This window comes from Acanthaster planci, linkage group LG01 (genome assembly GCF_054643075.1).
Source record: "Acanthaster planci isolate LZ-2023a linkage group LG01, COTS_SCS, whole genome shotgun sequence".
In the NCBI taxonomy this organism is placed as follows: Eukaryota; Metazoa; Echinodermata; class Asteroidea; order Valvatida; family Acanthasteridae; genus Acanthaster; species Acanthaster planci.
The window spans coordinates 13,288,928-13,302,852 of NC_141777.1; the positions used below are offsets into that span (position 1 = coordinate 13,288,928).

General features: G+C 41.9%; 1 protein-coding gene across 3 annotated transcripts in view; it reads right to left on the minus strand.

The window, feature by feature from the left end:
* Window positions 1-5,298: 5,298 nt before the first annotated feature.
* Window positions 5,299-13,925, minus strand: part of LOC110979465 (SPARC-related modular calcium-binding protein 1-like) — a 31,375-nt gene continuing 22,748 nt past the window's right edge. For 2 of the 3 annotated variants that reach the window (XM_022235276.2, XM_022235277.2), the window contains exons 10-12: window positions 13,635-13,855; window positions 12,565-12,603; window positions 5,299-10,217 (exon numbers count right to left, since the gene is read on the minus strand). In XM_022235276.2, the coding sequence (XP_022090968.1) occupies window positions 10,201-10,217; window positions 12,565-12,603; window positions 13,635-13,855 (277 nt within the window). In that variant the 3' untranslated portion in view covers window positions 5,299-10,200. The remainder of the gene's footprint in view (window positions 10,218-12,564; window positions 12,604-13,634; window positions 13,856-13,925) is intronic. The other variant, XM_022235278.2, reaches the window with a different exon arrangement.

Here is a 13,925-nt window from a genome sequence, read left to right on the forward strand (position 1 = left end):
CCGCAAGTGAACACAGCATAGCAGGGTGAGTTTGGGTTTGTAGCTCTATGGTTTATCCGTGCTGTTGGATAGAAATTCGCTGGTCATCCATGTATCATTGAAATTGTGTGTGTTGGGGTGTGCAGGCTTGCATAGTGTGGACCTCTGCATAAAGACGTCCTCATAATGTAGGGTGCGATGGCTTTGTGTGGACTCCTCTCTGAAAAACAATTTCAGAGGCATTTTGGGGTCAAGGTTATCCGTGGCAAAATGAAGAGGAACAGTCCAGGAAATCGTCATCGAAAATCCAGCTCAAAGGAGTTATCCTAATTGGAGAAAAAAGAGCATTTTTCTCAAGTTTCCTTAACCTTGTCCACACTTTGTATGTAAAACAGGTATGTAATAGTGTGTGTGTGTGGGGGGGGGACACCATTCAACGGTGGCGCAGTTCAAAGCGGAGATTGTCAAAGAGGAGATTACCGCGCGAATCAACCGATTTTCTTCTTCTAAAGAAGTTTGAAATGTTCTTTAAAGGGATCTTAACACAATAATTTCACTGCAACCATTCACTGCAAAAACTCTGGTGTTAAAATCAACACTTTTTGGTGTTATCAGATGGTGTTAGTTTAACACCGCTGGTGTTACTTTTCACACCTATAAGTGTTACAATGCACTGGAGGGTGTTAACAGTAACACCAAATAACACCAAAATTTTCAACACCAGTGAAAATTGTTTTTGTAGTCCTTTGATAAGACCGGGGGTGTTAAATTTAACACACCAGTTTTCGCAGTGTTGAAATTGCTCCCGTTTTAAATTATCTCAATTGTCAATTGTTGTGTTACTTGTTTAAAGATTATTTTGTTTAAATATTTCTATTTTTTTGAGCTTTTTGATTTGTTTGATATTGCTCATTTTCATATTCAAATCAAAAAACTGCTGGAATTTTTTTCTTTTATATATTCTGCTATTGTAAATTTCCATTCCTTTGACGATGTTATGAAAGCATATAGTAAATGGGCCGGCGAACAAACTTTTCTCAGAAATATTCTCGAAGAGTAAATGTGGGTTCAGAATTTGAACATCAAAACATTCTTCTGTGATTTACATCACAGTCTTCTGTGATTTACGTCACAGCAACAGCGCCCTCACATGTCCGGAAAAATTCGGAAAAATTATTAATGTTTAAAATAGTGCACTTTTCAGTAGACGTGTAACCCCAAACTGCTTTTAAACAGTTTCATACATTCAATAAGTGTATAAAGATGAACAAAAGTGAGTATTAGAAAATTCACTGCGTGGATTCTTTAAAAATTAAATCCTCTTTTAATATTTAAGAAGTCTGGGCTCACTTGCATGTGTTTGTGCGAATTAAAAGGGCCGAACACGGCACAGACCTCAAAAGAAAACCGAACCAATCTCATACCCAGTGGGGTACAATAATTTACTAGAAGCATGGGGAAGGGGGCATGCCTTGGGTCCTCATATGTTTCCAAAGCAGCACAGTGAGAGTAAAATCACTCCGGCTTATACTTCTTGATGCTCATCTCGAGATTCCAAGTTTTCCTCTTGTGGCATCGTGCTAGCTTACTGGTCCGAGGGTACGCCAGAACTGCAGTGGCACCGCACTCACACGCGAATTCTTCAGCTTGACGCACGCGTGCATTTTGACAAATCACGACACCCTTTAGGTCAAGGAAGCAAGCAACGCGCGCGTACCACCGGGCCATGAGTTTCGCGCCACGGCAGCAATGGCTTCTAATTCTGGTTGTCGAATTACACTATACTTAGTCGGTGCGTTTGCATCCAGATGACTGTAGTTAACTGATGTGGTTCATAAAGGTACTCTAATAAGTCTAAGTCAAATTTCAGCATCTGCAAGGATCAAACACTGATCCCAAATTTTGTTTATTGAGTATAAATATGCTAGCTGTCTGTCGCTTCTGACCCCGGAAAACTCAAGGGCTCATTGATAGAAATGGACTCCGATAAGGGGAGTTCGAGTCTAGATGGCAGCTGCTTGATGAAGCAGGCATAATTCTCACTACATGCACTATAGGAACACCTGCTCCTTTTATGTTAGAGCTTTTCAGGATGTTAGTGGTTGATATTTACCAGCTGTGATTCGATCGGACAGCCACCACCCACACAGTATTTCGAAGAGGGTCTTCTTTTCGATAATGACGATGATCGTGACGGGACATCAGAAATATCTTTTGCTAATATTTCTTTGACGACAGTAGATATTTCAATCATACAGAAGCTTGCTGTTTGAGAAACTACCACGTACGTATGCGATGTGGGAAACCTTGCGTGGACCGGGCTTAGACCACACAGTGTTCCCACAACCTGCATTTGCTGACTTCTTTTTTTCCACGGGTCCAGTCTAGGTATTGAAGGTTGGCGCATATTATAAACATGTACATCCACAGAAGTTTACTGTGGCCCAAGATCGGAAATTACATACCCACGAGTAAGTCCGGGGGGGGGCAGAAGAATTAACCGTTTGGTCACCCAACCAGTGCACCAAAAGGGGTCGGGTCTTCTGTGTGTCCCCGAGGTTTTCATGTTTTTTTGGCTTTCTAAATTACGAAGATATAATACGCACCCACATTTTAAATTACTACCCCTGATATAGCCCTACGTCTCAGTCCCCACTGGCGCAACCGGGAAAGGGGCTTGAGCATCGTGAACTATTTGGGGAGCAAACTGCGGTCCGAGCCCTCCTCCCCACTGCATATCCTGGATGCACCAGTTGCCTCCCTCCCCCCAAAACGGAATGAAATACACCGTTTAGATGCATAGTAAAGGGCCGTAAGCTCGCAGATGTAAATTTTCAAACACGAACCACGCTGCCTTATTCCCTATAGTGGCGCCGCCACCCCACACATAGATCATATAAATGTTTGGATTTTCCTCACCCCCATCCCGACTCATCGGCATGGATTCACGCCTTTGATGCATTAAAAGGTTTCGAGCCATCTTTAAAAAGAGAAGAAGAAGAAGAAGGCGACGACGACCACACTTGATGCCAAATCTGCGGAAGGACGGCGGTGCTTGCCTCCTGTTACTTCGCTCCGTATGAGCTGCTGGTATGAAATAATGGGACATACAGGCCCTACTGTGTACTGGAAAGTATGAAATGCGCCATGCACCTCCTGGGAAATGAATCATTCTGTGCTACGCAGAGACAGAGGTCGTATGGGCCAGATTTTACTCGCTGTCGCTTGCCAAGGACGAGAATTATGGGGATGCATGATGATAAAGGTGACACATAGCATGCATGGACCATGGACCATCTTGACCTGAAATAGGGTTCTAACGGGTTGAATCCCTCGGAAAAAAGGTCCGTGTTTTGCAGTTTGATCCGAGCGGAAACTGAGGAACATCACCTTCGAAACAGTGCGCTTGGCCGGGTTTTATTTTTTGACTCCTTCAACTTGAGTCGATGATAGATCTGTCCGATGATTGATTCAGAAGATATGTCCCAAAGGTGTCCCGCCACGTGGTTACCCGGAAATGTGATTTGTTTTCATTAAGTGCTGGTTGTACAGATAGTGCGGCCACGTGCGCCAGTGAATTAGTGAATTCGTCTCAGTGAATTAGTGCGGCTCAGGCTCAGTGTCTGCCCGGCCCCAGAAACTAGGGGAATCGACCGGTATCAATATTCCTTCAGACCACTTTGTGGAGTCACGTACATTTATTTCTTTTAAACTTCTCCCAGAGCTACTTAAACTTGCGCGAATGCGTTTTAGTTTTGCAATAATCGATTGGTTCTTCAGTCACTCTCCAGAGCTTGATTTCGGGCTTTTCGGAACGTTGTTAAAGTACTAAAATGAGCAAATTAATCATCTCGGATACAGGATTTTGCTCATATTTTCTTGTCTGCGTTGTAATGTGGTAAAGACTCGTACTCCGTTTCTCAGGACACTGTACATAGGCCTATTGCAAGGGCTGTTTTGGCGTACAATCCCCTAGATACTGAAACCTCACGATCCGTTTGCCATGTGAAAAATGGGTTTGTACAGGAACCCGTTTTTTCGCCATTAAAGATATCGAATGTAATGTGAGTCTTGTCAATGTCATCATCACAAATCACATGTTGAAAAACTTTAGCAATAGTAAGTAAGGAGTGCAATATTTGTTGATGCTAAGTAAGACCTTCCGTGTGTTGTGCGTCCTCTTTAATTCACGAATGTCTTATCGCAAATAAGCCCAGTCAAAAAGTCCCCCTCCCCCCCAAAAATACAGAAGTATATATTTCGAGGCATGCAGAAGGCTTCTTATCTCTGCCAAATTACCTTTTAAAAGGTAGCTCGCACTATTTGTATGAGAACCCGATGATTAATTCAGGAACAAGGGCTTCATCTCAGAAGTGTTCTGCAGAATGCATCACAATGACTCCTATCTCTGACCCAGTTTTCAGCCAGCCCACGTGGCGGTCGCCAGCGCGAAGCACGGGGGGCAGTGCGAAGCAAGGACGCGCTGGTCGGCGGCACACAGGGCCCAGCCGAGGAATGATTGAATTGCATCTAGTCATTTTGGAGGGAAGAAAGCTGGAGCCTGCAGAATTACCCGGGAAGGATGTAGGCTGAGTGGTCTGGCCCCCCTGAGCAAAGAGGTAGAAGGACGTGTCTCGGTATATCCCCTCTCCCTCCCAGTTAACTGCATCCGAATGGGACGGGGATGAAATTTCATGATCTATTGGTGGGACCGCTCATGTTAGAAAGTTTCACCTGTCATAACCCCCCCTGTCAAAAGCAATCATTCAGTTGGATTTACGAAGGCGTTATTAGTCGGGGGATTCTTCATATATTGCAGGTCGAGTTAACAATGCGAAGACGTTGGCTAAAACTGTTGAGCAATATCATTCAATTTGTTCTGACGGGTAACCATTGGCGGATGGGGGGGGGGGTGATCGGGGCCACCTCCCTCCGCTTAAAGGTGCTATTTTTATTGCCGATATTATAAGAGAAAGGCGGGTTTCTTGGAATATTTCATTTCCCGACCTTTGAAAAAAAAAACCGCTCACAAATTCAGCCCCACGCCTCACAAAGGCCATAAACATCAGCTACGAATATAACTGTCGGAATCTTTGGCCCACAACACTTTTCGACTGCGAAAATTTGAGTCTAGATACGAACTTGCGGATAAAAGTATGAAATTATCCCTCAATGATTGGTTGGTTTGGGTTACTTCGACGAAAATGCGAGACAAGTTTCGCACAGTGTGGTTAATTGTAGTTTGTTCAAAATCATCCCCCGATGAACAACCAAACAACCAAGGTTACAGTCGAAATGAACCAAACCATTACACAAACAAAGCTTTTCACATTTTATTAATACGTTCATGTCACCGCAATAATCATATCACAATCCGAAAGCACCACTTCCCCCACACACGTTACAAGGCCTGTTAACTCGCCTGTAGGCAATACGGCGCCAGAACTGGTTCTGTGATTTTTCGGCTGTGTCAACACACACACTGCGCCGTCCATTCATGTTTTATTCAATGTAATATAGAATTCCGGAAGTGGGAAATAATTATACGGGTGTACATAGTGGTAAAATACATGCGAGGCTTCAAGAAGAAGGTACTGCTACTTGAATCAATTAACATTCAAATCGCCTACAGACCATAAAAACACTTTGTTGAGAGTCGGTTGACACGCTAAAAAGAAGGAGCAGTGAAAATGCTTAGTGGAAGCAGGCATTATATATGCAAAACATCTTCTGGATGCATCAAAGAATAGGCGTAAGCGAAGACAGGCTATATCGGCTGCAGCCCATAGCTACATAGTTCAGCCGCCAAAGTCAACTGCGTGTTATTCAGGCAACAGTCCAACAAATCGCACCATGCGTTGACTGCATGTTTCAAGTTTTCAGCGGCAAAGGGGGCATTTTTCTTCTATGCCGAATTCGTTGCATATGGCTTCTTGTCCAAAAGGAAACCGGGGGTCACTGGGTTCCCCCGATGGGATGTTACTCAGGAGGAGGTCGATTTCCCCAAGTTTCTGTCTGCAGAAACCACACAGCTTCGGGACTGTTTGTTCCCCTCAACCCATTACGATGAATAATCGACATCTCCCCTCGAATACTTTCGTCTGATCACACTGCCTGACTTCATCCGAGAATACTTTGTTTTTAAAATTCGCGACCGTAAATTGTTTTTATTTCCGGGCCCCACCTAAATTTTGTGCAGAGCGATAAAGGAGCTGTTCGGTTGTGGGAAGAAAGTATAAAATATGCACCTCCCTAATGATTTTACTCTCTCACTCGAAGTGTGTCATGTATAAAGAGGCCAGCAGAGTTTCATGCAAGTACAATTCCAACAGGGAAACACACTGCCTTAGAAGAAATGCAGCGTTATTTTGAAAGTACTGCTAGTGGACAAGAATGGGTTAGCGAGCGACGGAAGCTACATGTATAAGGCTTGGAGCGTCTTTCATCAAGAATTTAGTCTTGCTCATGAAGCTATAGCTTTTCCAAAAAAAACTAGTATTTATTTGTTCACCGAAAACATTCGAGGCGTTGATTTTAGTAAGAGTGACAGTAACTGCTATTGTTAGTAGAAATCAAGTTCTGCTTGTCAAGACATTGACAAGATATTCGTGGACCTTTACAGTGCTACAAGTTTGTCGTACGTACCGGATGCAGGCGGTGTGTGGGTTCTAGTCACGATGACAAACAAGCTTCTGTCTTGTCGTACTAACAAGATGCTAACAATGTCGCACCCACAGTTCCACCCGCGATGCACACTTTGTTATATCGATTCGAATCAACAATTTCCGACCGGACGAGCTCGGGGTGAGTGGTGTGACGTCTTCGCTAGTAAGCAGCAGGTTCGTGGCCGAATCACATCGTGGCAAGCGTTCGAGGGCTTTTGTCACTCAAAACCTCTCGGAAAAGGCACAAGAAATTTGTCTCTTTCACAGGTGAACTCTTGTCGTTACAGACACCTGGGCAAAAACAAGTTATTCCTTGCCAACATGACAAGCTTTGTGTAAAGGTTCTCAACTCCAGTCATTCAACCAAACCGCAAAGGATGCTGTATTTCTGAAAGCCCATCTTTTAACAACTTGAATACTATAATTCACGTCACAGAGTGACATTAGTTGCACAAACCTAAATTGACAATTTTTACCTCATGGCTATTTTTATTGTTTTAAACGGCGCTTGAGCAACATCCTGAAAAGGAAAGCTTAATCAATATTAATTTCAATGGATTTCCTCAACGCAACGGAAAGGGCGGATGTACTAGTGTCTTGCTAGTTTGTCTGACAATTAAAGTACATGTAGTCAAAGTTTAAGAAATGAAACATGGAATGAAACACAACTGATCTCTGCATCTAAATGGAATTTGTTCCGCAAACTTAACTCCACAAACTCGCCATTTCCTGGACTTCAACCTCGTTTCCGGCCGGGGCTTTTGTCTCCCAGCGATCAGTAGGCCTGAGGAAGACCCTCGTGAAGAAACTCTAAGGACTGGTTTTCAGGATAGGCCAATTCGTAAGGCCACGACCACCACGACCTCCTTAACCACTGGATGTTAAAAAACTGGTAACAGTGTATTTTCATCACAGATTAATAAACCTGTGACGATATTTTCTCCGAATTATGTAAGCCACTAAGAAAGCACAGATTTAATGCGCTTCCTGTCACTGATCATGGGATTTTAAAAACAGTATAAATCCAAATAACAGGCTAGGTTGTAAGACCCGGAACAAGCTTATTGGACAGACGGCAAAATACGGTTGTCATGTGGAAAATATAAACAATCAGCATTTACATCTACTCTGTAGCACTTTCTTGGAAACAAATGGCTGACCACGTGGGATACTGAGCTTGTGAAGAAAACGTCGATACACTCTCAACGCTTGCGTGCTTAGAAGAGCTTTACAATTAGGCCCTGTAAATCGATTATACCCCTTAACGCATCCCTACACACACCGTATGTAATTTAATTTAATGTAATTCTTTCATTGATACTTACATTTTTTACAAGCAGAGCAAACTATCATAATCTCCTTTTAAAAATCATTACTAATATTCTACAAATATAAAAATGATATTCAAAAAGCAAGTTGTATAAAATGTTTACAAGGATTGCAAATCTCTTCAATTTGCCTGTAAGTAGGACTTTTACTTTGTAGAGTTTCTCAAAATTTAAGAAAAACTTTCCAAGCTTCGTGCGATGGCGGAATACTTGTTTGACAAAACAAAGCAATGTGAAATTTAAGTTTCGTTTTGGAGGGATTTTGTTGCTTTATTCCGAAAAAAATATGCGACTGTAGCATTCTGTTGATAATTAATTTGGCAAACATCCTGCTGAGGCCCTCCCTCTGTGAAAATGCAGCTTTTTCTCCAAATAAAATAGGTCATCAAGTATAAAAGATCTGATGTCAATGGACACAGAGTTTCGTTAATTTAACATATAGATACTTGAATGCAGAGTTTGTACCACTACGCTACGCTTACAGGCCTTCGCTGCCTTTGTTTAACATGGCAACTCTTTGAGCCGTTTTTTTTTTTACAATCACATGCATTTAAATTCAAATTCTCCTATTAAATACATTACAAGGTAAATTACAAAACTTGTTTTAATCACTTACATCAATTTATACCTCTCAGCATTTAAAGGATATATACAAAGATATGTAATCTTTCAGATAGGACTTGAAACGACACAGCTCTAGAAAAGACCAGCGAAATAAGAGTTACCGTATCAGATACACATGTAGTTTACTTTCAAATGCCACCAATTCTTAAGACTTTGTGGTAGGGTCAAACATGGGCAGCAATTGTTTGATTGATCACATCCATTCAGGTGAAAAGCATGTGGGTGAAAATGATACTTGCAGCGCACTTCACTCTTTCATAAAAAGGCGATCACATCTGTGGGAATGCTTCAAGGTATGCCTTTCTGATAAAGAATCTTTCAACCAGCACATCCGACAAACGGCTACATTTGACAACGCTTTAAATTGTGACGTTTTTTCTTCAAAACATGAATACAAGTCAGACCATGGAAATCGCCTTTTACCTACCACGGCCTCCTTGCTGCGCTTGATGTATCTAACTATGAAAGTCAAAGTACACTTAAAAGATTTTGCTCCTCAGCACTTTGATTGAATTATCAGGCATCCTGATCAATCTTACTACAATACGATTGTGACAGGCACACATTAAGCTATAGCCTTTATTGATGCTGAAATGCAACAGTTTAGCAACACAGCCATCTAATATATACACATTATTTTACCGATGAATGCCTTTTCACAACTGGCTTCACTGTTAACACCAATTTGAATATCAATTTCACCAGGTAAAAACTTGGTTTACATAGCAGGCAAATTAAATCCTTGCAAAACGCAAGAGTCGATCCTATCAGACCGAACGGCACAGGTGTAGTAAGTCATACCAGCAGCAACATAAATAAAGAATCCCTTTAAAACATACTTGGGATTGGAGCTCAGTGACAAGTGTTTGTCTGCACATTCCCCGCTTGCTCATTCAACTGATCCCAGCATCAAGTAGCTGAGCTTGCACTCCACAGCTGCAATAATCCAGCCCCGAGCAGTGCAGCGCTCCTCACAAACAACCTGGCATTCTAGTAAAACCAAGCTTTCGAAGATAAGCAAAATCATATTGCATCCTCAGTTCCGTGAATTGAAAACATATTCCGCAATTTTGGACGACTAGTTTACTGCTGCACATCTTTGCGGAGTTTCGGAGGGCAAATCAAGATGTCCCAAATGAGAAGATTTCCCCCACTGCAGTCCACCGTGCTCCAGAGTGGGGAGGTAGTGGGTGATCCCCATTTAGAATGTTTTGTCCTCAAGTCTCCACTGGTAACAGCTGCAAACGACCCGTGACTCCCTGTGCAACGCTCAACTCTAGTAAGCCGTTTTATTTAACTTCACCACTCCAACGTTTCATCAGGCACTTCTCCCCAGTTGACCCTAGTAACACAATCCCGCGACTTTCCCAGGATCCACAATCCACATTCTTCCATTTCAAGTGTGCTTAGGTCGGTCAATCTGAACACCACTGTCCGGACAAAACGACCCTAATAGGCTTGACGACACCTTGAAGTCGCGTTTAGTAACTTCGCAACAAGCAGGGAGGGTCTCTGGTAACACATTTCTTTACAGACTAAACGTTATGTCTAGAGTCCTTACTCTGAAGAGAAACTCATGCACGAGGAAATCTTCCCTGCGTTGATCACATTAATCGGTCAACTGAAAAAAAAAATCAGCAAAATTCAGATTAAGGCTCGTAAGGTTTTTGGTTGTTGTGTCAGATTAGAATATTTGGCAGAGTGGTATCAAAGTTGACAGCTTCAGCTTTTTCATCAATTAAGTATTCAATAAAAACACTCCCACAGCTACATGCCTCTGCACAAATGCAATTGCTCTGAACGTAATTCCCTTAAACGTTGATATTATTGCGCAAAATAAGAAAAAACCTTTGTGGAATTGCAAAAATTATCATTTTCCCGAAGACAACAACAACTTCGTATACCCTGAAACTTCTATAAGTTTTCCATTCCATGAGTAAGAAAGTATACAAACTTTTATAAAACTTAAATTAAATATCAGTTCCACAAACTTCACTGGCGCGTCGCTCATAATGACCTGACACATTGAAATGAAAGGTGCATTAACCCTTCCTGTTCCAGAATCACGATTCCCCACTCAGCCACTTTTGAAATGAAAAATAATATGTTACCCTGCTTTAGACTGATTATATATATCGATATATCCATTGGAATATAAAATCCACAACTCATGATTAGAGTGAAGCGCCGACCATGGTATGTCGGTGAGTTGAGTGCCAGAATGGGTTAGTTACACGCAGATGCTATGAGCTTGTTTACCGTAGATGTGTAATTCCACATACCAATGATACTGGTCTATTAAAATCTGGGTCACGTCACTTGTGTTAACACATTTATCACAATTACTGGTTCACACATACGTGGTAAACTCAACACAGTAATCGTAACCTACAAGTGTCAAAGACCTAGATTTGGTGCTTTACAAGTGGGTGTGTCCACAAAGAAAATTGGAAAAAAATGGTTCAAACGGAGACATCGACACGCCTTCTCTGCACAATAAACTGTGCAATGGTTCGGATTGGTGTAAAGGTGCATAAAAGGGCATCGGTCATGGATGAAATCTTTCACGTTCCTATATTACACGTCCGTTGTCGTAAATCGTGCAATTGTTCTCCCTATTCTCGAGAGCGATCATGACACAGTACGATGCAGGCTCTCTAGCCTACATTGGGACGGCTTCCGACTCCGTTTCTTTAAAGTGTGATTGCAATAAAGTTTTCTTAGAAATATTTTTTCTTCAATTTTATACTCTTCGTCAAAGTACGAAAATTAACAGGCATCTCTATTAGTTTAAATGCATTGAAAAGAGCGCTTTTTCAAGCTATCCATACTTCCGAGGGCGCTGCTGTAATGCCATCTGGGGAAGACATGGTTTTAGTGCATAGGTTTTTCTGTTCAAATTGTGAACCCAGAATTTACTCACTGAAAACATTCAGAAAAAAATGTCAATTGATTTCTCATTGCTATTTCTTAACACAACAATGAATCACCAACAAAATGAATATTTAGGCCACAAAATAAAAAAAATCCAGTCTTTTAATACACAAACCAATGTAACTTTGAGGTTTGCTTCCTGTGATGACAGCATGGGTTTGCTTATAAATATAGAAATTCTATCAGCATAAACTGTCGCAAAACACCTTTTAAAAGTAGCGAAATAACAATACAGGCATTTCACAATAGCACGCATCCAAGAGTTTGCAACACGTTGGCCAATCACAATGCTCGAAATCTGTCGCGCGTTGTGATTGGCCAACGCGTTGCAAACTCTTGGAGGCGCGCGACTGTGAATCACCCGTATTGAAATTGTCTTTTAGGCTATATTCCATTGCATCTACCCTTCAAGGTCTCTGGATAAAGTTCCTTATAAATAGAATGGATACAGGGTTTATGAGCACAGAGACTTAACAAGGAAAATGTTTTTGAGTGAAAGAGGAACATGCTGCTCGATTACTGACTGTGATAAGGGGCTGAGTTCGGGCGCCTTGTTCCCGTATCTTCACGAACAGCTCGATTTGTTGTTCGTGGGTCGGCCGCTCGATCGCCGGGAACAAACAACCGGTTATCACAAGCAACATGCAACACGGCGGCGTCCATGTACGTTATTCGAGAGTTAAGGTTTGAATGGGCTGAATTCTTTTCATATAAACAGGAACATTCATTTCTGTGTTACGGAAATTAATAAATTAATGTTAATTTTGCAAAAACTTCCAATTGTCAACATGGTCTATGGCTTTGGAAGCCATCTCTCTACTTTTCGCAGCTGTTCAAAAATTAAAATCTCACGAGTTTTTCCGTGTGTTCCTGTAAAACCCTGACGAGGAGATGGTGTGTGATCCTGTTCCTAGAACAGTGCTAATTCTTGAGTCGTGTTCCCGCCGTTCGAGCTCGAGAACAAGAAACACGTGTCAAGAACAGGCCGCCCGAACTCGACCAGGGATGCAAAGGGTGGATACAAAGATACTTACTGAAAGGGTTGGGGCCAGATGGAAGTTGTGAAGGGTTCCCTGAAAGAGAAAGAGAGTACAGCAGTTGGGGGTGTTAGCCGGGGATATGAACATGCAGGGAAAAGCAAGACTGGGTGTTAATAATGCTCAGCAATTAGGAAGTCCTGCTGGTGAAATATCTAGCAAAGAGACCACAGCTCTTTAGTTGCTGCTTTCATCAGATTCGATACAGCAAAATTTGTGTTCAATGACAACTTCTCCGTCTTCCTAAGAGGCAACTCTGTAATTTCACGAAATTAAATTGTGGGAAGATATGGATTTTAGAACTACGTTAGATGACCAATTTATGGGAAACACGAATCTGCTCCAGTCAGTACTCTTTAATATTTTTGAAAAGGCCGTTCAGTCAGCACAACATTTAACTACCACTCCCCATCATCTAGCACACTTTCCATACAATTTACTCTCACTCAAAGTCACTTAAATTGTTGGAATGTTTGATCACAACAAGAACAAACAATCAAAAAATGATTTTTACCTTCGCAACTGAAAGAGGGGAACTGGGGGATTAGCCTCCCGCACAGTAGAAAAACACTTTGATTTTTCTTCATCATAAAAATCTATTTCATCTTAATCTATTTTAGTATAAGCCTGTGGTGGAAGATGTTGGGTTATTCGTCAAGAGATATGAATGGTTCTAATGTATTGCTCAAGTTGGTCGCTACAATGAGGCATGTATTAATGGGCTAAGATGGAAGCAGCACACGCCATTTATGTAAAATTACATTACATGTACAGAAGAAAGATAGGTTGGGAGAAAGCTCCCTACAGAAGAAAGTGGAAAAGAGATCCTTATACTCATTGTTTATAGAGTTCGGCGTCTAAATCGAGGTCCTGCCTTGCTTCAAAAGATCAAAGGGGTATGACTCGGTCATATTTGACTAGGCACAGGTATTGAAAATTTGAGCAGTTTTCCCCTTCAAATATACAACTTTTGATCTTCAAGTTTTCATATGCCGGTGTTGAGAACTTTCAGAAATGATGTCTGAACTAGACTGACGTAGGTTGTCATCTTGATCTCAGATACCTACCTGTTCTAACTTCCAGACAAGTGAGCCACTCTCCCATAGACAGGTCCTTGTTGCCATCTTCGTCGCAGTACTCGATGAAGTTCCGCCGACACTTCTTGGAGGCGGCGTTGATTTTCTTGAGCTCTTCCTTGAACTCCAGGTACTCCCTCCGCTCGAGCAGGTTGTTTCCGCTCTCGTCTAGCTGTTGGAACTTCCAGCGTGCCACTCGTTCAGGTGAGGCGCTGTGCGCAGAGAGAGTAACCGGTAGGACTCAGCATTTAACAGAAATGAACGCAACATTGAATATGGCAG